Below are 21,991 nucleotides of genomic sequence, written 5' to 3'. Positions count from 1 at the left end.
TAATAAACCTTTATTAAGTATCTACAATGAAATATGCTGGTACCTCCCCTCAGTGCTAAGCACTAAATAAATAACTATTCAGTTAGTCCAGGTGAAGAGTTTAGGGGTGCTGGGACTCCGAGAAGGCCAAGGCAGAGTTGCCTGGAATAAATTCACACACTCAAGTCATCTTTCAATCAAAAGGCAGTTTATTGTAACATCAATAGTAGCTGGCAAAGTTCCTTTTGGGAACTTACAATTTAATGGGGGTGAATCTAAAGCTTATATAGAAAAGGGGCAGGGAAAGGAATAATTATGTAATACAGTGGTTTCTGCTCTTGCAAACAGGCATCAGTGATCTATGGATAGGAAAATATAAGGAATTTTGCAGAGATAACTTTGTTTCTACCAGACATTGAAAGAAAAAAGGTAGTTTTTTTTTGTTTAGTTGCCAGAAGCATGTTGGGCCAGTCAGGGACAAAAATCCTTGGGCCAGGCACCCCTGTGTCTGTTCTGATAAGAGACGGTGTTCTGCAGCAAGGGAAGATTTTCTCACAGAACAGGGGCCTGCTAAGATATTGGGAGGCTGCCAGAGACATGATCTTAGGACTTTGGGGGATCCAGGTCCCACCACCCCATCAAAGGTAGCAACACTTGCTTAATTAAGTAATTACCTTTAGCAATAGGAAGCTAAACAGAAACATAATTCAAGGAGTGATTCCTCATTGTTTCCTCACAGAACATCCCACACGTCTCTAATTATCACATCCACAGGTGATAGAAATTGATTACAACAGAAATAGGGTGGAGAGGCCTGAAAATGCTGGGGAGTCCTATAATTTTAAGTAAATCCTTCAAGGTGAAGGTTGTGTCTAAAGTCATAGAGAAAAACAAACCAAGACTCACAAAGCTACAAATAGAGTCTGGGGAAACAGGGAAAGAGAATTAACCATACTTTTGGGTCATAGAATTAATTTTGCTCTGCCACTTTAAACCAAGAGAAGCAATTCCGTACTGGCTGGTCCTTTGGACAGAAGATGCTAGGTTACAAAAGCAACCGCCAAAGAGCTTAGGCTGCTGCTCTTCATAGAAATAAGATGTCAAAGCTAACTTGGCCCAGAATCAAGCATTCAGCAGAGGGCAACCCAAAGGGAACAAGCCTTTTTCTGCAAAGCAGTGTGGTAGAAGATGGGAGCCCTTTCCCCCTGTAGCTAGAAAACACAATGCCCATTATCAGTAGGTAACACACAGGACCCTATTCATGAACAATATACCTAGTCCCATTCTAATGCTAGAGAGCACAACATAAGAGTGCCAAGAATTTCAGCCTAGCCGGATGCTTACACTTCCCAGTCTTTATCTGTAGGTTGTATGGACTGCTGGGAAGTAACCACAGGCAGATGGTTGGTAACAGCATGGCACAGTGCCGAGCACATAGTAGAAAATAAATAGGTGCTGGCTGATCCACAAAAACATACAGTGTGGATTGGATGAGCTCCCCTCCCCTCACCAGGTACCTCCACTTTTTCACCAAGATTCTAAACCAAATTTTATTAACCTAGCCGGGGTCTTAGCTTAAGAGCCAGAGAGTATACCTACCACCCTTTCTCCCCCTTTCCTGGGCAGTGATGCTAATCCTTAGTATTTGGCAGATCTAAAGAGTGAAAAAAAGGAGAGAGATAAATGTAGAGAAAAACAGAGAGAGAAGAGGGAGGGGGAGGGAGAGAGAGCACACGTTTATAGGGCCACAGGGAGAATTAAGCAATTAAAGACCAAAGGATGTAATTAATCAAAGGATCCACTTTTTAGAAATGCTTTTCAAAGGACAGGATGTTGTAGCATAGTCTATATAATGACATATGAAGTTGGCCTGCTTGCTAGTTATATCTAAAGAAAAGCTCCCCCCCCCCACTTTAATTCAAATTCCATTGTCTCTCCTGTTCAGTTTTTCAAAATGACTATGCTTGTACAAATGGGCAAGGGGGGATAAGGATTTTTTTTTTAATAGCAAGTGTTATACCTTTTTCCATGAGCACATTTCTTAAAGGATCTCTTAACTCACGTGTAAAAGGAATCTGTAGACTTTGTTCTTCTTATGTGCATAAGCTATTTTCTATTAATGTGGCTGCTGGAATGATAAGCTATGTTTTTACAAAGCAGTATCTGACAGCTCTTAGACCTTCTAATCTCAAGGATATTCCACCTTTGTCTTTGTAAAGTCATTGCACTCACTACCATTGTTGCGTAAAGAGAAACTATATCTTGGTGGGTTTGGGGTTGGTTTGCAAATGAAAAGCAAGATTTTGGTTTTTCCTTTTTTTTCCTAAACACAGGTATCACACCTTCAAACAGAAACATATGCCCAGTTTTTATGCCCTAGATCCTGATATATAAAGCTTTGTGGGGAGGGAGTTGGAGGAGAAGAGGAGGGAAAAGAAATTGGCCTATGGAATGAGATTAAAGCAATTAAAGGATCAAACTTACATTTAATTTTCTTACAAAGATGCAATTTTTCTTGCAGTGACAGCATCCAGATCGTTTTCAGTTTTATAGTCACTTCATTTTGGCAGAAAAATGAGGAAACTGCTTACTTCAGTCAGGATTGCAGTAAACCTTTTTGGTCATAAAAATGGTGGGGGGACATGGATTAAAAGAGAAGTTAGAAGACCCATAAACACTAACTTTAAAGCCTTGTAGAACAGCATACCTTCATTCTTCTGTTCTTTTTTCACAAACCCTCAAATCATCTTTTTTTTACAATAGATTCACTGCAGCTTCAGGGGACTATGAATTATTAAAATCAAAGAAAATTCCAGCCTCTGGTTTTTTACTCCTTTTTGTGGTTTCCTCCATGAATTATAAACCCACAAATAGTCCTCCCAGGTTCTTGATCTTGTCACTTATCTGCTCCAAAAATCCAAGACCACTCGACATATTGAGGAAATGTTTAGCAAAGAGAATTAAACTCACTTATCTTTCTTTTCCCACTTGTTTTTATGATGTATTGGATTTTTGTCCAGACTGATCTTTGGTCAGGATCAAGTTGTGACATAATCTGTTAAGTCTATACCACATGTCTGAGTTACAATTTCTGCTTCTCCTCTCTACAAATAAACAAAGCCCCTTTGACTTCATGCCCATTGGTCTTGGTCCTTACACATAGCTGGTCAGAATGACTGACATAAAAACACTACTCTAACAAAAGCAAGAGCTGCTGATTTGAAACTCAGATGAGCCCTACACAAAATTGGAATTGTATCTAAGACAAGTTTAGATTACTGTTAATGGTTACATTAAATTATGTGTTGTAGAATTTCTTTATAATTGTTGTCTGGAAACCAAGATAACAGAGTCCTTTGTGAGTATTTAGAAAAGGAAGCAATGACCACTGCAAGCCAGCATGGGTTCATCAAAAACAAATTTTAACAGACTAATTTTATTTTCTTGTTGACAAGGCTGTCAATCTAGGAATAGCCAGCACAGTACTTATCAAGCAGCTTTGAAATTTGCAAAGTGCTATCTATAAAACCTCATTTTGATCTCAGAACAACCCTGGGTTGTTGCTGTAGTTGTTCAATCATTTCAGTCATGTCTGACTCTTTGTGACCCTATTTGGGGTTTTCTTGGCAAAGATACTTGAGTGGCTTTCCATTTCCTTCTCCAGCTCATTTTATTAGAGGAGGAAACTGAGGCAGAGTTAAGAAACTTGGCCAGGGTCACAAGGCTAGTGAGTATCTGAGGCCAGATTTGAACTTAAGTGTTCCTGATTCCAGGCCCAGTACTCCATGTACTGAGCTGCCTAGTAGAGTAGCTCTTTAGCTCTTTCTATTATACCATACTGCCTGCTAGGCATACAGGCATGCTAAGCCTGGGATTTCAGCACAGCATTTGGCAATGTCTTACATGCTATTGCGGACAAGATGGGAGAGATAGAGGCTAAACCACAGAAAAGATAGATAAATTTGGAAATGGTTGAAGGACCAAACCCAAAGAGTGATGATTAATTAATACATGAGGTCAATTTTGTCAACTTGGAGGGAGTTCAGAGGGAAGACTCCCAAGGCTTGGATAGAGGCACTGATGGCACACTTTCCAAATTTCCCTTGAAAATGGGAAGAAGAGCTAACCAGTAGAAGACAGTATTGAGATCAATTAGTTAGTCAACAAGCATGCATTAATCATATACTGGGAATACAGATATAAGCATAAATAAAGACTGTCCCTACCCTCAAGAAACTTATATTCTAGTGGGGGAAATTAACTCATAAAGGGCAGCTAGGTGGCACAGTGGATTAGAGTCAGAGAGATTCATCTTCTTGAATTCAAATCCAGCTTCAGACACTTACTAGCCGTGTGACTCTGGGCAAGTCATTAACCTTGTTTGCCTCATTTTTCTCATCTGTAAAATGAACTAGAGAAGGAAATAGCAAACTACTCCAAAATCTTTGTCAAGAAAATTCCAAATGGGGTCATGAAGAGTTGGACATGACTGAAAATGACTGAACAACAACTCATAAAAGGAAACTGGAGTGGGGGAGAGTAGAGAAGTTCAGAGTGCAGGCTGATAATTTAAAAAAAAAAAACATGATTGACCCAAGCATCCTCCTTAAATGGAGATTCTGGGAGAAGCCATCCAAACAGATGGAGGGGCCAAAGGATCGAAAAAGTACAGTTACCCCTTCCACATCATGACGGTTAGGGGTGTGGCACCTCCCAAGATCTGGAAAATCCACATAAAATGTGTTGGCCTTGCCCACATACCAGAGAAGTCTGAATTATTATGGTAGTAAAAGATAAAATGTGTTGATATTATCATAATACTATACACCTATCTTATGCATTTCTGAGTTTCTAAACTTTTTCTATGTCATCTGCTGGCCTTCGTGCATCATCTTTGTCTTCAACAAAACTCCCCCCAAATCCCCATTTGGTTTCTTGTGCTGACCCATGTTATATTGAAACTGTAATGGAGAAAGTTGAAATATGGAAGGAATAACTGTACTTCCAAGGGTGAATTCCAAAACAGGAGTGATCTTCCAAGATGAAGAAGTTTTTGAAAAAATATCAGAGAAAATCTCAAGAAGATCACAAAAAATCTTGATAGGTTAGCTCATGGGTTAAATTTAAAAGGATGAAATTTAATAGGGGCAAATTAGTTTTAAAAAATCATCTGAACTGCAGATTATATGAAAAATGAGTCGGGGGTTTTGGTAGACCATAGGCTCAATACTAAGTTGACCTAGCAATCAGAAAAGCTGATGCAGCTTCAGTCTTCATTAAGAGAAACACGGCATCCAAAATCAGTGAAGTGGTTGTCCTTTTGTTATCTATGCTTATCACATGACATCCAGTCTGGGTGCCTCATATGAAGAGAGAGACTGGTAAGCTGGACCTTATCCCAAGGAGAATGAACAGCAGGATACTGTATAAGAATCTTTTGGAAGAAGTAGGGTTGTTAAGCCTGAAGAAGAGTTTGGGATTGGGGTTTGGGGAAAGGGGGGAAACCACAATCCTTGCATTCATTCAGTGAGCATTTATTAACCACTTGCTATATGCCAAACATATATTAGGCAATGGGGATTCAAAGACAAAGGAAGGAAGGAAGGAAGGAAGGAAGGAAGGAAGGAAGGAAGGAAGGAAGGAAGGAAGGAAGGAAGGAAGGAAGGGAGAAAGGAAGGGAGGGAGGGAGGAAGGGAGGAAGGGAGAGGAAGGGAGGAAGGGAGAGAGACAGAGAAAGAAAAAAAGAAACAACCCCTATCAATTTTATATTCTACTGGGGGAAAACAACATGAACACAAATAAATAGATACAAAATATATTCATATCATTTCCCAGAGGGAGGGAATTAGTGACTGTTAGTGAATGGTTTGTTCAGGCTAGGGCTTGTGTAGATGTGCCACTGGAGCTGAGCCTTTAGGGGAGCTAAGATATTAGGTGAAGCAAAGGTAAGCAGGGAATACATTCCTGGCAAGAGGGGACAGCCCATGAAAAGACAAGAGACTAGATGGAATGTCATGTATGGGAAAGAACAAGAAAGCCAGTTTACCAGGAATGTAGAATATCTGAAGGTGATTAATGTGCAATAAGCCTGAAAATATGGGCTGAGGTCAGATGACCACAATTATCAGATCTGACTTTAAATGCCGAACAGTGGAGTTGTATTTTATCCTAGAGGCAATCAAAAGTGATTGTAGCTTCTTGAGAAAGGGAGCGTCAGGGTCACATCTATGCTTTCAGAATATCACGATAGAGATCTTCGAATATTGGACGTGTTGGCATATGGTATATACCAAATAGGTGAATGTTGATTGAGGGATTAAATTTATTTTTTAAGCCCCAGAAGGTAGAACTAAAAGTAAAGAGAAGCAGAAGAGAGCTTAATAAAAAAAGGAAATTTCTCTAACAATTAGAACTAACCCCAAATGGAATGAGTTTCCATTTTGGAATGGAATGGAATGAAGAAGGAAGGACTTCAAACAGAAGCTTCAGAGCCCTCATTAGGGCTGTTTTTGAGGAGATTCATGCTCCAGGTTAGAAGACCTATGAGGTCCTTTCTAACTCTGTGATTCTATGATTCTATGAATTTCATTATAGTTTTGCCGTATTGTAATATGGTAAGAGGGAGGCATTGGGCATGTCTGTGTTCTCAGGGGACATAGTTTAAGACAAAGTCCCATTCATCTGTGACTTAATGAGGCACCTTATATGAGTGTTTTACCATACTAATTTATAAGTATTATGCAGAAGCAAAAAAATACAGTGCAATGCTTTAAAAAAAAAAAAAAACCTTTTTGTATAGTTGAACTATTAGCATTAGAAAATACTTTTCACCAAAAAGCTAAATGGTAAATGTTGAGTTTACTCTATCGATACAGAAACTGTGAAAGGAGATGCACAGCAATATAGGGGAAAATCACACTGGTTCTGGAAGTCAGAGGGCTGGGCTCAAATTCTGCCTTTTACTACCTATATCACCTTGAGCAAGTCATCTAACTTCCTTGGGCCTCAGTTTCCTCATCTGTAAAATCAGAGAGTTGGATCATAAATCCTATTATCTTGGTGTATGATTGATTTAGTTGGGAGTCCTTGAAATCCATTCTCATCTGATTTTAAAACAAAACTATAAAACTATATATAAACAAAAACTATAAACCCCACCAAATTATAGAAAGTGATTCCAAATGAACGTGATCAAAGAGAGTCATGTCGATGAGGTGGATCTTCCTTGTCAGAAGTTCATTTCCATAAATTGTAAGAGGTCCAGGGTCATACTAATGTCAAGGACTTTTCATCATAGTTATCAATAGTCCAAGTTAAGAGTTGGAAGGTATCACTCATAGCCAAGAGGAAAGCATGACACAGGATCTATATAATTCAGTCTCATTAGTTCTATGTATTGGAAAATTATCTGTCTCAAGTTGCTGATACCCTGTTTTTCCAGTTTTCAGGAAATGGTCTCTTAGGGGAGAGAGACTACATGCCAGAGGGGAAGGGGGGGAGGGGGGCGCTACCCTTAGACAGTAAAGATTTCCATATTCAAATTTCATTTGGGCTTTGAGGTAGCTACTCCCTTTCCCTACCTACCTGCCCATGCAGAGATAGCCCCACCTCCCTAACATCAAAGGTTCAATTAATATAAAGACTGGGAAAATGAGCAGAAAGCTTTCAAGTCTCAATCATCAAAATGGGAAGCAAAGAAATGCACAGCCAGGCAAAGGTAAGAAAAGACTATTCAAATCCCTCCAAACCCTGCAGAGCTTAGGAAGAGAAAAATTCTTCCTTGTTAAAATTCTTTAGAGGAGCCTCCTATTTTTGCAGGTTCTTAGACTGTTTAGGAGATGTTCATCTGGTAATAGTTAGGAATGTGTGGTTCTATCCAGAAGTCAGTTTTAAAAGGGATCATAAGTGTGGCATTTTGGTCAGTCAAAAACAATCCCAGGACTTCACAATTTATAAGATGGGACAGCTTAGGAAAATGGAAGGCACATTCACTTAAGGTAGGACTATTTCCAATTTTATTGAGATGATAGAAAAGTATTGTGATTGCTAATTTCAGTTTAATAGAATATAACTAAGTTGAGAGTCATTTGCATACCTTAAATACACTATTAGATAATATGATTTTGCCTTAAAGTGTTTGTCTGAGATACTGTCTGCATGCAAATTATTTCTAGCTTTCTGTAATTGGGAAATGCTGCCTGAGGTAGAATTATATGTAAGGATTGGTGCAATTTTGCACAGAAGAGTTACAGCTTGTAATATATGAGCACCCGTGGATTTACATTCAGTGCTTTTTTTTTCCCATAGCCCTAAAGAGAGGCAAGCACTTTATTACCTAGCTGTTCAATCCTATTATACGAGCAATGAGAACGCTGTTTGGTGTTAGTTTGGTCTTTGTGATTATTTATTTACTGTCTGTAGTAACTTTGGTAACTTGTCTCCTCTTTAAGCAATAATCAATCCTCCATTTTCTGGAAAGGGATTCTATTTCATCTACCCTTTCGTGAAATTACTTGGCTCCATTTTCCATATATTTTCCATTTCCTGATCTGCGAACATATCGTATCCTCAGGTAAAAGGTAAACTCTTTATAGACAGGAACTATTTTTGCTTATTTGTTTGTTTTTGTACCCCATTGTCTAGTACAGTACCTGGCACCTAGTAGACAATTAACGCCTGTTTTCTTGAATTGATTTGAACTGATTGAAGAAGTGTACACGGTGATGTAATAGCTGAATTATGCTGTCATATTTGGACTTGATCTTGATTTTGTTCCATTTTGCTTAAAGATTGACATACATATACACAGAGCCATTCCTTTTTGTGTCATCCAGATGTTTCTTGGCTTTATCATACCCAAGCTTTCTTTACATTCAGATGAGATTATTCACCTTGTCTTATTGAATAACTCATAAGCATGGCAAATACACATAGGTTTCAAAAATCCCTTATTGCTTCTCTGAGTTGGGTAGATTTGTTCACATAGGTATTTATGTTCAGCTCTACTTCTGCCTATACAAAAGTTATAAAGAAAGACTGATAGTAGAAACGGACTTCATCATTTGAAGTAGCATGTCGTGCTGCCAAACGTCCATTGGCTGAAGCAGCTCACCCACACTGAACCACTGAATCCAAGATTCAAAGAAATTGACCTTCAGCAAGACATGCAGAATCTTCATAAAGCTCTTTGGCAGTTTTTAAGCTTTAAGACTTTTAACTTTATGAATTTATTAATTTAGGTTTAGGATAGTCATAGTGAAACGCAAATCAAATTTTCTTCTCACGGCTGCTATGGCCTTCAATCTTATGAGCCATAAGGCAAAGTCTACCTTCTGTCAGTTTTTCTGTTTATTTGTCAGAGGATCTGAACTATGAATATGCTGTGAAACATAGTGGCTTGACTTTAGGCGGTCTGCTTTATAAATACTATTTGAAAGTTATTCCCAACATATTTCCATCCTATTTTTTTTGTTCATCCAAACCTGTGATCTTATTGGTATAAGGAACTTTCAGAAAGGAAATTTCTCTACCATCTCAAGTCACTGTCTTCTCTGTGGCTTATATGACCATGCCCCTGAAAACTTAAGTGACTTGCCTGATACAGCTAGAATCATATGTCAGGGGTAGGACTTGAGCCCAGATCTTCCAGCTCTCTATGCCCCATGCTATACCGCCACACAGGCAGCAAATAGTTTTTAAATGCACAAGGATTTCAGGAAGATTCGGTGCTAGTGTCTAGAAGTGACAGCATCTAATCTCGATTGACACACAGTAGAACTGGAAGGAGTTCCGGGGCAGCTACAAAAAGAGCCGACTTGGCACCAAGAAGGATAAGTTATAGCACACCTTTTCCTCAGCATCTCAGCACTTCTGACTGGTGAGATGTCACCACAGAACAATGCCTCCGTGATTGCATGTAGATTTTTGCTCTTACTCTTAAAGACATAGCCGGACAGCCTCCTTTTGTATTACTTCAATAATACTTTGACTCTTGAGTGAAATCAAGAAATCTTTCTGGGGATAGAACGTATGACCAGAGCTCTAAAGAAGAATTTTAAAACAAGGCAAAGGCAAGAAAAGGTCCCATTGAAGAGGGACCATTTTGCAGTTGAAAAGGTACTGCTCGGGGGCGGAGCCAAGATGGCGGAGTAGAAGCACGACCCTCCCGAGGCTCCGGCTTCCACCCTCCCCAATCCATGTAAAAAGGGGATTCTAAACAAACTTTGGAGCTGCAGAACCCACAAAATGACACAGAGAAGCTAACCCCCCCGCTGAGAACAGCCCAACAGGCCGGCAGGAATCGGCCAGCGCAACGTTCTGGGAGACGAGCCCAGCCCCACGCCGAGGCTTTAGCCCCAGGGCGGGCCTGACCAGCCGCCAGCCAGAGGGACTCCAGATCAGCAGCAGCTGTGGCCGTTTCCAGATTTATCAATACATAGATGCGAAGGACAAGTTCTAATAAGGAATAATAGCGGGCGACGGCGCGGTGGCCTGCGCGGGAAGGTGCAGCGGCGGCAGCGCGGCGGGCGCAGGCCGGGAAGGCGCAGCGGCCTGTGCGGGAAGGCGTGGCGGACGCAGGCCTGGAAGGGGCCTGATCAACTCGGAGGGCAAGTCTTCCCACCAACCACAAGGTCCACTACCAGGCCTATCACCAAAGGGCTGGGACTGGAAAGAGCAAGGTAAGAAGCAAATACAGGGGCCCCTATACTGGACAGCAAACACTCCTGGGGCTACCACTTCATAGCCCAGAAATCTTTTTTTTTTTTAAAGCCCCTTTCAGGACCTCCAAAGACAAGGATGGCAGAGTGAACCCCACTTGCTCCAAACCCCCCCTCTGACCCTGAAAATATAGTAACTCTTGCCCCAGGGCAAAACCCTCTACAGTAAAGGCTTGGGATCCTAGAGGAAGGGCGTAGCTAGGACACTGCCTCAAAATGGGTAGAAAGCAGACTACAAAGACAAAGACTCTAGAGTCCTACTATCCTCAGAGGGAGGAACCAACCTCAGAGGGAGACACTGTGGACTCCACACCCACAGCTGAGACTTCAACAGGGAATGGATCCCAAGCACAGAAGGCTCTCCTAGATGAGATCAAAAGGAACTTTGAAAGCAAAATGAGAGAGATAGAAGACAAAATGAATAATTCTCTTAAAACGAAAATAGCAGAATTCGAAAAACATTATAATGAGGAAAACATCTCTCTAAAAAGAAAAGTGTATGATATGGAAAAGGAGCTTCAAAAATTAACCAAGGAAAATGATTTGCTAAAAACCAGAAGTAAACAAATGGAAACAAATAACTCTATGAGGAACCAAGAATTAGCCAAGCAAAACAACAAAAATGAAAAATTAGAAAAAGAGGTAAAATACCTCAAAGAAAAAATAACTGACCTGGAAAACAGATCCAGGAGAGATAATCTGAGAATCATAGGCCTACCAGAAAATTATGATGAAAAAATGAGCCTGGACAACATTCTCCAAGAGCTCATTAAGGAAAACTGCCCTGAGATACTAGAACCTGAGGGGAAAATAGAAATCGACAGAATCCACCGGACACCTGCTGTAAGAGATCCCAAACTGAAAAATCCTCGAAATGTTGTGACCAAACTCCAGTACTACCAGATAAAAGAGAAAATACTTCAAGCGGCCAGAAAGAAACAATTCAAATATCGAGGGTCCACAGTGAGGATTGCACAGGATTTATCAGCCTCCACACTGAAAGATCGGAGGCAGTGGAATACAATTTTCAGGAAGGCAAAACAGCTCGGATTACAACCAAGGATCACATACCCAGCGAGACTGAGCATATTCTTCCAGGCAAAGAGATGGTCATTCAATGATATAACAGAGTTCCAGACCTTCTTGATAAAAAAGCCAGAACTCAATGGAAAATTCAACCTCCAATTACGAGAAGCAACAGTGACTTAGAAAGGTAAACAAGGAGAACACACATCATTTTAGAGGGAAAGAGGGGAGGGAGAGGAGTTTCGCATGAGATCTGTTCCTGTCATTCTTGATGCGAAGAAAAAATAGCATACCTCATTAAGTATAACAATATCCTACAGGCAGTAGGAGGGGGAAAGGGTTACAAAAGGGGGGTGGGAGTGATTTGTAGGGAGGGAAGTAGTAAGGGGAAAAGGGGAGGAAAAGGGAGGGGGGCCGAAAAGGGAACACTGAGGGAGGCGGTGGTCAAAAGGAAAACTATTAAGGGGGGGGAAGGGAGAAGGGAGGGAAAATACAAACATTAACAGGGGCAGGAATAGGATGAGGGGAAAGAAACAGATAACAATCATAACTGTAAATGTGAATGGAATGAACTCTCCTATAAAATGGAGACGGATAGCAGAATGGATTAGAAATCATAATCCTACAATATGCTGTTTACAAGAAACAAATTTGAAACAGAGGGATATACACAAGGTAAAGGTAAAATGTTGGAGTAAAATATATCATGCCTCAGCTAAAGTAAAAAAAGCAGGGGTAGCAATCCTTATCTCAGATAAAGCAAATGCAAAAATTGACCTAATTAAAAGAGATAAGGAAGGAAACTATATCCTGTTAAAAGGCACCATCAAGAATGAAGCAATATCACTACTTAACATATATGCACCAAGTGGTGTAGCATCCAAATTCCTAGAGGTGAAGGTAAAGGAATTAGAGGAAGAAATAGATAGCAAAACTATACTAGTGGGAGACCTTAATCTCCCCCATTTGAACTTGATAAATCCAACCTCAAAATAAACAAGAAAGAAGTTAAGGAGGTGAACAGGATTTTAGAGAGGATAGGTATGATAGAGAAAACTGAATGGGGATAAAAAGGAATATACTTTCTTCTCAGCAGTTCATGGCACATATTCAAAAATTGACCATGTTCTAGGGCATAAAAACCTCACAATTCTGTGCAGTAAGGCAGAAATATTAAATGCATCATTCTCAGATCATGATGCAATAAAAATTATATGCAATAAAGGGCCAGGGAAAGACAGACTAAAAACTAACTGGAAATTAAACAATTTGATCCTAAAGAATGAGTGGGTCAAACAAGAAATTATAGAAACAATCAGTAATTTCATTCAAGAGAATGATAATAATGAGACAACATACCAAAATCTGTGGGATGCAGTTCTTAGGGGAAGTTTTATATCCCTGAGTGCATACGTGATTAAATTAGAGAAAAGGGAGCTCAATGAATTGGGCATGCAATTAAAAAACCTAGAAAAAGAACAAATTCAAAATCCCCAATTAAATACTAAACTAGAAATATTGAAGACTAAAGGAGAGATTAATAAAATCGAAATTAAGAAAACTATTGAACTAATAAATAAAACCAAGAGCTGGTTTTATGAAAAAACCAACAAAATTGATAGACCCTTAGTCAATATGATAAAAAAAAAGAAAGAAGAAAACTAAATTATGAGTATCAAAAATGAAAAGGGTGAATCTACCTCCAATGAAGAGGAAATCAAAACAATAATTAGGAATTATTTTTCCCAATTGTATGCACATAAATTTGACAATCTTAGGGAAATGGATGAATATTTAGAAACATACAAGTTGCCCAGATTAACTGAAGAGGAAGTAAATTACTTAAATAATCCCATCTCAGAAAAAGAAATTGAACAAGCCATCAGTCACCTCCCTAGGAAAAAATCTCCAGGGCCAGATGGATTCACTAGTGAATTCTATCAAACATTTAAAGAACAATGGATTCCAATACTCTACAAATTATTTGGGAAAATTAGTGAAGAAGGAGTCCTACCAAATTCTTTTTATGACACAAATATGGTACTGATGCCTAAATCAGGAAGAGATAAAAGAGAGAAAGAAAATTATAGACCAATCTCCCTCATGAATATAGATGCAAAAATTCTAAATAAAATACTACCCAAAAGACTACAGCAACTTATCTCAAGAATAATACACTTTGATCAGGTAGGATTTATTCCAGGAATGCAAGGATGGTTTAATATTAGGAAAACCATCAGTATAATTGAGCATATCAACAATAAAACTAGCAGAAACCACATGATCATCTCAATAGATGCAGAAAAGGCTTTTGACAAAATACAACATCCATTCCTATTAAAAACATTAGAAAGTATAGCAATAAATGGAGCCTTCCTTAAAATAATAGGTAGCATCTATTTAAAGCCATCAGCAAGTATTATATGCAATGGGGAGAAGCTAGAAGCATTTCCCATAAGATCAGGTGTGAAACAAGGGTGTCCACTATCACCCCTCTTATTCAATCTGGTACTAGAAATGTTAGCAGTAGCAATTAGAGAAGAAAAAGAAATCAAAGGAATCAAGTTAGGCAAAGAAGAGACCAAGCTATCACTCTTCGCAGATGATATGATGATATACTTAGAGAATCCTAGAGAATCAAGTAAAAAACTGCTTGAGACAATAAATAAATTTGGCAAAGTTGCAGGATATAAAATAAACCCACAGAAATCCTCGGCATTCCTATATATTTCCAATGAAACTCAACAGCAAGAAGTAGAAAGAGAAATCCCATTTAAAGTTACTGTAGACATTATAAAATATTTGGGAATCTACGTGCCAAAACAAACCCAGGACCTGTATGATCATAACTACAAAACACTTTTCACACAAATAAAGTCAGATCTAACTAATTGGAAAAATATCAATTGCTCGTGGCTGGGTCGAGCTAATATAATAAAAATGACAATTTTACCTAAATTAAATTATATATTTAGTGCCATACCAATTAATTTACCAAAAAACTACTTTATAGAGTTAGAAAAAATAGTAACAAAATTCATCTGGAAGAATAAACGGTCCAGAATATCAAGGGAATTAATGAAAAAAAAAAATGCTAGGGAAGGTGGACTAGCTTTACCAGATTTCAATCTGTACTATAAAGCAGCAGTCATCAAAACTACTTGGTACTGGCTTAGGAATAGAGGAGTGGATCAATGGAATAGATTAGGCACACGAGATTCAGAAGTCAATGACTACAGTAATATATTGTTTGATAAACCCCCAGACCGTGGTTTTTGGGATAAGAACTCACTATTTGACAAAAACTGCTGGGAAAACTGGAATATAGTATGGCAGAAACTGGACATAGACCATTATCTAACACCATATACCAAAATCAAGTCTAAATGGGTTCATGATCTAGGTATAAAGGTTGATACTGTAAGCAGTCTGCTAAAACAAGGAATAGTTTACCTATCAGACTTGTGGAGAGGGAATGACTTTATGACGAAACAGGAATTAGAGAACATTATAAAATGTAAAATGGATAATTTTGACTACATGAAATTGAAAAGTTTCTGTACAAATAAAGCCAATGTAACCAAGATTAGGAGGGAGGTGGGAAATTGGGAAAGAATCTTTACAACCTATGTCTCTGACAAAGGACTCATCTCTAAAATATACAAAGATGAGTCAAATTTATAAGAATACAAGTCATTCCCCAATTGATAAATGGTCAAAGGATATGAACAGGCAGTTTTCAGAGAAAGAAATTAAAGCTATCTATAAGCACTAGAAGAAATGCTCTAATTCACTATTGATTAGAGAAATGCAAATCAAAACAACTCTGAGGTACCACATCTCACCAGTTAGATTGGCTAAGATGACAAAACAGGAAAATGACAAATGCTGGAGAGGATGTGGGCAAACTGGAACACTAATGCATTGTTGGTGGAGTTGTGAACTGATCCAGCCTTTCTGGAAAGCAATCTGGAACTATGCCCAAAGGGCTATAAGTACTTTCATACCCTTTGATCCAGCAATACCACTCCTAGGGTTATATCCCAAAGAGATCATAGAAATGGGAGAAAGACCCATATGTACAAAAATGTTTATAGCAGCTCTTTTTGTTGTGGCAAAGAATTGGAAATTAAGGGGGTGTCCATCAATTGGGGAATGGCTGAACAAGTTGTGATATATGCATGTTATGGAATATTATTGCGCTATAAGAAACGGGGAGCAGGCGGTCTTCATATTTACCTGGAGAGGCTTAAAAGAACTGATGCTGAGTGAGAAGAGTAGAACCAGGAGGAATTTGTACACAATTACAGACACAACGTATGTGTGATGACCAACTTTGATAGACTGGACTCATCTCAACAATGCAGGGATATAAGTCAATCCCAAAAGACGCATGATGGAGAGAAAAACGTGCATCCAGGGAAAGAACTAGAAAGAACTAAATTTATATCCAGGTGGAAGCAAAATACCTGATCTTTTTCATTCTCTTATTTGATTTTATGTCCTCTTTACCATTTTTCATTCCAGCTGGTACAATCCATCCTTATAACCTGACCATTGTATAATGTGAAAGTATTTACAGATCCTATTCTTGATTATAAGACGCCATGGGGGGGAGGGGAAGGAGGGGGACAAAATGTGAAATTCAAGGAATTGTGGAATTGAATCCTGTAAACTAAAAGGAAACAAATTAATAAATTAAAAATTGAATTAAAAAAAAAGAAAGAAAAGGTACTGCTCATTTTTTTTAAAGGGTGTGAAAGGTGGGTGTGGAACACTAGATAGTGTCAAACTCAGCGGATGTGTAGGTTAGTTTTATGAACTGTTTTTTTCCCTTTTTCATTATTTGTTATAAGGGATGATTCTCTGTGTGGGGGAGTAGAAATTGAGATTGAGAGAAATTAAGATGATGTAAAAACTAAAGATGCCAGTGGAAAAAATATTTAAGGGCATGGAAAAAAATATCTTTTATAGGTGTAGAACTTTTTTGACATATGGCTTCTGCATTTTAACAAGTAAAATTGTCCTTGTAAAATGCCTCCTCTGACACTTTACCCAAACTGTCTTATATTTGAGGTGTGTTTCAGAGTGAACCAGATTCTAGCTTCAGTCTGACACCTGCATTTTCCATTTGACATCTTTTACTTTCTGAATATGGATATGTATGTGTGAATACATATACACATGTGTATATGTCCACATACACATGTATACACATATACATTTTTTTTCTGAACAGTAATTTGAAATAACTATGGAACTTTTCAATGCTGCTCATTAAATCACCTCCTTGATTTATTATAGCCCTGCATTCGTGTGAGACCCATATTTTGAAGCAGTTTGCAATAGACGAATGACTAGACTTGGAGTCAGGGGATCTGGGTTCAAATCCTGCCTCTGTCAAGTGAGGGGGTAGACTAGATGACCGCTAAGGTACTTTCTAACTCGATGCTTATGATCCTAGGATCCTATGAACTTTCCACCCTAAATCCTGAGATTACAGTAGAAGTTTGAAGGTTGGTTCCCTGGGACACATCACTCCTTCTAACGGGGCTATCACTGGGCTATCCAGAGGCCAGCCAACAGCATTCTTATCCTTGAAGCCAATAGAGTAGAGAAGATAGTTATAACACAAGTAGCCCCTCTGCCTCTGAATACTGAATGTGTGTTTGACACATACTTCGGTACTTTTCCTAATATTCATAAGCAAGGAAACAATTTTAACTTGGCCTCATGAAAAGTGATAGGAATCAGATGTTTTTCAGAAACATTCAATGAGCACCAGGTCAGGTGATAATCAGGGTTCACCATGGAGATTTTGGCTGGTCCTCTCTTATTCCATTGTTTTCTCCTGCTCCATCCCAGTACATGGGTCATCTCCCATTCCACATTTCAAATTCAGTCAGTGATCCCTTTACAAAAGTCTGTGCTCGGGGCAGCCAGGTAGCACAGCAAGTAAGAGCACCGACTCCAGTGTCGGGATGACCTGGGGATCGAATCCCGGGCTCAGACACTTAGCACCCACCCAGAAACACCTGGCCATGTAACCTTGAGTAAATTACTTAACCCCGATTGTTTAGGGGTGGCCAGGTGGCTCAGCGAGTAAGAGCACCGGCTCCAGTGTCGGGATCACCTGGGGATCGAATCCGGGCTCAGATACTCAGCACCACACCCAGAAATAACTGGCCATGTAACCTTGAGCAAGTTACTTAACCCCGATTACTTAAAAAGAAAAAAAAAGTCTGTGCTGAAGGGACCTGACTTTCTGAGAGACACAACATCAGCTCTCCTAAGGCAAAAAAAAAAAAAAATCCAAGTAGCAAAAGGGCATTGTTGTTTTTGTTGTTCTCTTGTTTTGGTTGTGTCTGACTCTTTGTGACCCAACGTGAGGTTTTCTTAACTGGAGTGATTTGCTACTTCCTTCTCCAGCTCATTTTACAGATGAAGAAACTGAAGCAAATGCCCCCATGGGTAAATATATATTACCTTCTTCAGGGGAAATACAAGCATTATTATTGTGTTTGTCCTTCATCTTCTAAGAGGACCATGGCGTCAGGAAATGATGACATGACTTGCAGTTGACTTTGATTTGAGTGAGGGAGGGCTGTGCAAGGTCACCAGCCTCACTTTCTCCTCCAGATGCATCTGGGTCCAGTAACCAGATATTCATCAGGATGACTGGAGATGACCCAGCATTCACTGGGAGACCCTGGCCCTTTTAGGCTAAGGTCTTTTCATGTACTCACTAAGAGTGAGGTAATACCCATTCAATGAATAGGCCTCTTTAAGAAGTGAGTCAGACTAGGAGTGAATAGAGCACCTGCCCTGGAGTCAGAAGGACCTAAGTTCAAATCTGGCCTCAGACACTTGACATACTTACTAGACATGTGACCTTGGGCAAGTCACTTAACCCCAACTGCCCTGCCTCCCACCCTCCAAAAAGAAAAAAAAAAAAAGAAATGAGTCAGGGGAGTGAAAGACAATTAACTCTTGAGTCAGAAAATTTGTATTCAAATCTTGTCCCTATTGCTTACTGCCTATGCGACCTTGGGTAAATCATTTAATCTAGGCGTTTCAGTTTCCTCACTTATAAAATGAGAGAGATGGGAAGTAGATGGCCTCAGACACCCCTTCCAGGTCTAAATCCTGTGATTCTTCATCTCTATCCATATTGTTGGCATCTGAGAGCTGGAAGGTCAAGTTGAGAGAAACCAGAGTGGAAAGGACAGTGGTATAATGGACAATCTAGCCACAACAAGAAAATCACAACTCCCACCTCTGTCTGTTCAGCTGGCTGGGTTGTGTAGCCCTGAGCATACACTGCAAGCACTGGGAACCCCATCTATGTGACAGTTGTAAAAGATCATGCCTAGAGTGTGTGATTCCAGGCTGGCAAAAGCAGGCAAGCCTTTTTCTTGGGTTACATAGTTCCTTTTAAAGAGAATTCCCCTGTGTCATGTCTAACTGTTTAAGAAAGAAAGGGGTTTGGAGTATTTTCTTCCTCCAAATTTGTTCATTTGTTCTGTCATTACCTACAAAGTTCATGATTATTCCTTTCTTGTCCCTGGGCCTTACAAAATTACCAGAAACCCATGTGGTTCCTTGACTATGCTCCATTCTGTCCCTGCTAACTTAGTTATAAGCCATGGAGTAGGCAGAACAGAAAGGTTATCCTTCTTCAGTCCCACTCTTGGCATAACACTTGGGAGAAAGCTTGGAGACGCCATTGCCTTACCCAGGGTTGGAGGGAGTATATGTTGGGTCTTCTACCCCTCTTAGTTTGATTCTGAATTATACCCATATCCCTTAGTCTTAATCATGCTCTCAGTGTATGTTATTTGGAACTTATAGGTTCACAGAAAAACAGATGTTTAAAGTCGGAAAGGGTGTCCATTGCCAACTAGTTTTACCTACACCTGGAAAGGAATCCCTATCCCAACATAACTAACAAGCAGTCATCCAAGCCTTGCTTAAAGACATACAAGGAGGTAGAACCAATATGTCCCTAGACAGCCTATTTTTACTTTTGAATAGCTCTAATTGTTAGGATTTTTTTTTCCTTTTATCAAACCTAAATTTCTTTCCTTATCACTTTTAGTCTCTGCTCCTGGTTTTGCCTTCTAGGGCCAAACTGAAAAAGTCTCCTGGTTCCGAAGTTGCATTCAGTAGAAGGTCAGGAGTTTGTGGAAAGAGAATCAAGAGAAATAGGGAAGAGAAAGAAGTAAGAAGTCAGTGAGGGTTAGGGAAGTGTTTTTTATGTTTCTACAGCCTAGATTCCTGAAATGCATTTATCCCATCCTGGATCATCACTGTCCCAAGGGGATTAGCATAAATTCTCAGATGGTAATTTGGTTTTGAGATATTATTATATTACCTTAGTTCTGTACTTGGGTATATGGAATCACAAGCTTCTCTAGAAGTACTCAGAGAACTTGATGTCCACATAGTTCTATAGCTTTCCTTTTTAAGAAAACAGTCCAAAAAAACAGAGACTCAGCTTCCCTCAATAATAAATGGATGGAAAATCTGATGTTTTAGAAGAAAACTGCCTTCTTGACAATTTTCAAACAGCTCTTCGAGCCAAGAAGCTAACTATATTCCAAACATTTGGATAGAGTCATGTGCCCTTATTCCTGGGGGCTCCCTTTTCTTCAGCCTCATCTGTGAAACTGATTTCCCCATCTGGGCTGCTTCATTGGATTCAGCAACTGTTAGCTAGGTGTCAAAAGCTGTACTTTTAGAGCCCAGCCTGCCTCCCATCTGGGTGTGTCCATTCTGCATGTCATGGGGTGTGCTACATTTAGCATGGCACCCTATAGACCAACAATCACCATCATGCAAATCTTGAAAAATCTGTGTCGTTTTTTGGCATCTGCTCAAAGATACCAGTTAAAAAGAAAATACCAATAAAGATTCCTTGGTGAAAAGTCCAGGAAAACTACAGAGAAAAAAAAAGTCAACTTCTTGGGAGTCGGCCTCCATATCCCTCAAATTTAAATATCTGAGGTTCATCCTTACAGCACAGATTTTACCTACCACCTTCCCTCCCCCAGCCATCAGCCCCAGGATTCTTTTTTAATAATAGCTAAATCACAATTTGTTGTTTCCCCACACACTCCCATTAAAAATCACCTCTAGGATTACCAGCTAGCTCCTAGCTCTCTGCCTGAGAAAAACTGAGAAAACATCAACAAATACTAAGAAACTAGGATTTCTTTTCACATGGACCATTCTCTGGAAAAATAGGTCAACAAATGCTCATTTTATTTAATGCTAGTTAAGTTCAGAATTAAATTAAATTAAAAAGAAAAAGAAAGAAAATTGACACTAGGCCATGTTTCCAGGTTGGAATTAGGCTCCCTCCCTCCAAACATTACTGAGGTTGGCTAAATTACTTAATCATCAGGGCCCTGGGGTTATAGCACCTGTGCTCTTCCCCAGATGTGTTAGTCCAGAGCAACCTCTGGAGGGCCTTCTATGGAGCCTGAAGTCCTTTGCTGTCCTGCTCTCTCAACTCCATTAAGGCATTTTTCCAGTAATGTTTCCCAGGGTCAGAAACTGATGAGAAGCAGCAGGAAGGTGTTGACACAAAACGTGTTCCTTTTTTTTTTTCTGGCTGTGGCCCATGTTTACAGCAAGCCAAAGGGAGCACGCTGTTCCATTTTTTGTGGGGTTTTGCCAATTCCAATTGCCTCATTGCTGACACTGCTTTGTGCTTGATTGGAACCTGACAGAGTTTGGATTCTTTATGGAAAGAAGAAGGATCCCAGGATGCAGAATTGGAAGAAACCTCAAAAATCATCTAGTATGACCCACTCCCACTTTAGAAAGAAGGAAACTGAGGCTCAGGAGAGTGAAGGGGCTGGCTCAAGGATCTAGATAAGAGCTAGGAAATTTTTTAAAAGCTGGAATTTTAATCCAGATCTTCTAATAACTAAATCCCATCCCCTTTCCACTGTCCCTCAATCTATCCAAGGGTTCCTGAAGCAAACTCATGGGACATATATCATCCCTTCTCCAAGGACCCCTACCACCTTGAGTTGGAAAAGACCTTAGAAGCCATTTAGTTCAATTCCCTCATTTCTTTTTGGCTTTTTGGAGGGGAGAGGGCAGGACAGTTTGGGTTAAGTGACTTGCCCAAGGTCATACAGCTAGCATTAAGTGCCTGAGGCTGGATTTGAACTCAGGTCCTCCTGACTCCAGGGCCAGTGCTCTATTCACTGAATCACCTGGCCACCCCAACCCCCTCATTTTTTATAGATAAGGAA

General features: G+C 39.6%; 1 protein-coding gene across 6 annotated transcripts in view; it reads left to right on the top strand.

Moving 5' to 3' along the window:
* Positions 1-21,991, top strand: part of EDAR (ectodysplasin A receptor) — a 133,140-nt gene that overhangs the window by 31,317 nt on the left and 79,832 nt on the right. The window contains exon 1 of one of the 6 annotated variants that reach the window (XM_069094034.1): positions 7,507-7,696. The exons of 3 other annotated variants lie outside the window; for them this stretch is intronic. In XM_069094034.1, the coding sequence (XP_068950135.1) occupies positions 7,664-7,696 (33 nt within the window). In that variant the 5' untranslated portion in view covers positions 7,507-7,663. Of the gene's footprint in view, positions 1-7,506; positions 7,697-21,991 lie in introns of those variants that run through there. 2 more of the 6 variants (XM_069094037.1, XM_069094033.1) reach the window with 2 other exon arrangements.

This window comes from Petaurus breviceps, unplaced genomic scaffold (assembly GCF_028583685.1).
Source record: "Petaurus breviceps papuanus isolate PSGF00001 unplaced genomic scaffold, PetGlider_PUasm1.0 214, whole genome shotgun sequence".
Lineage (NCBI taxonomy): Eukaryota > Metazoa > Chordata > Mammalia > Diprotodontia > Petauridae > Petaurus > Petaurus breviceps.
The sequence above is the reverse complement of the archived record's forward strand: the minus strand, read 5'-3'. Positions and strand labels throughout refer to the sequence as shown.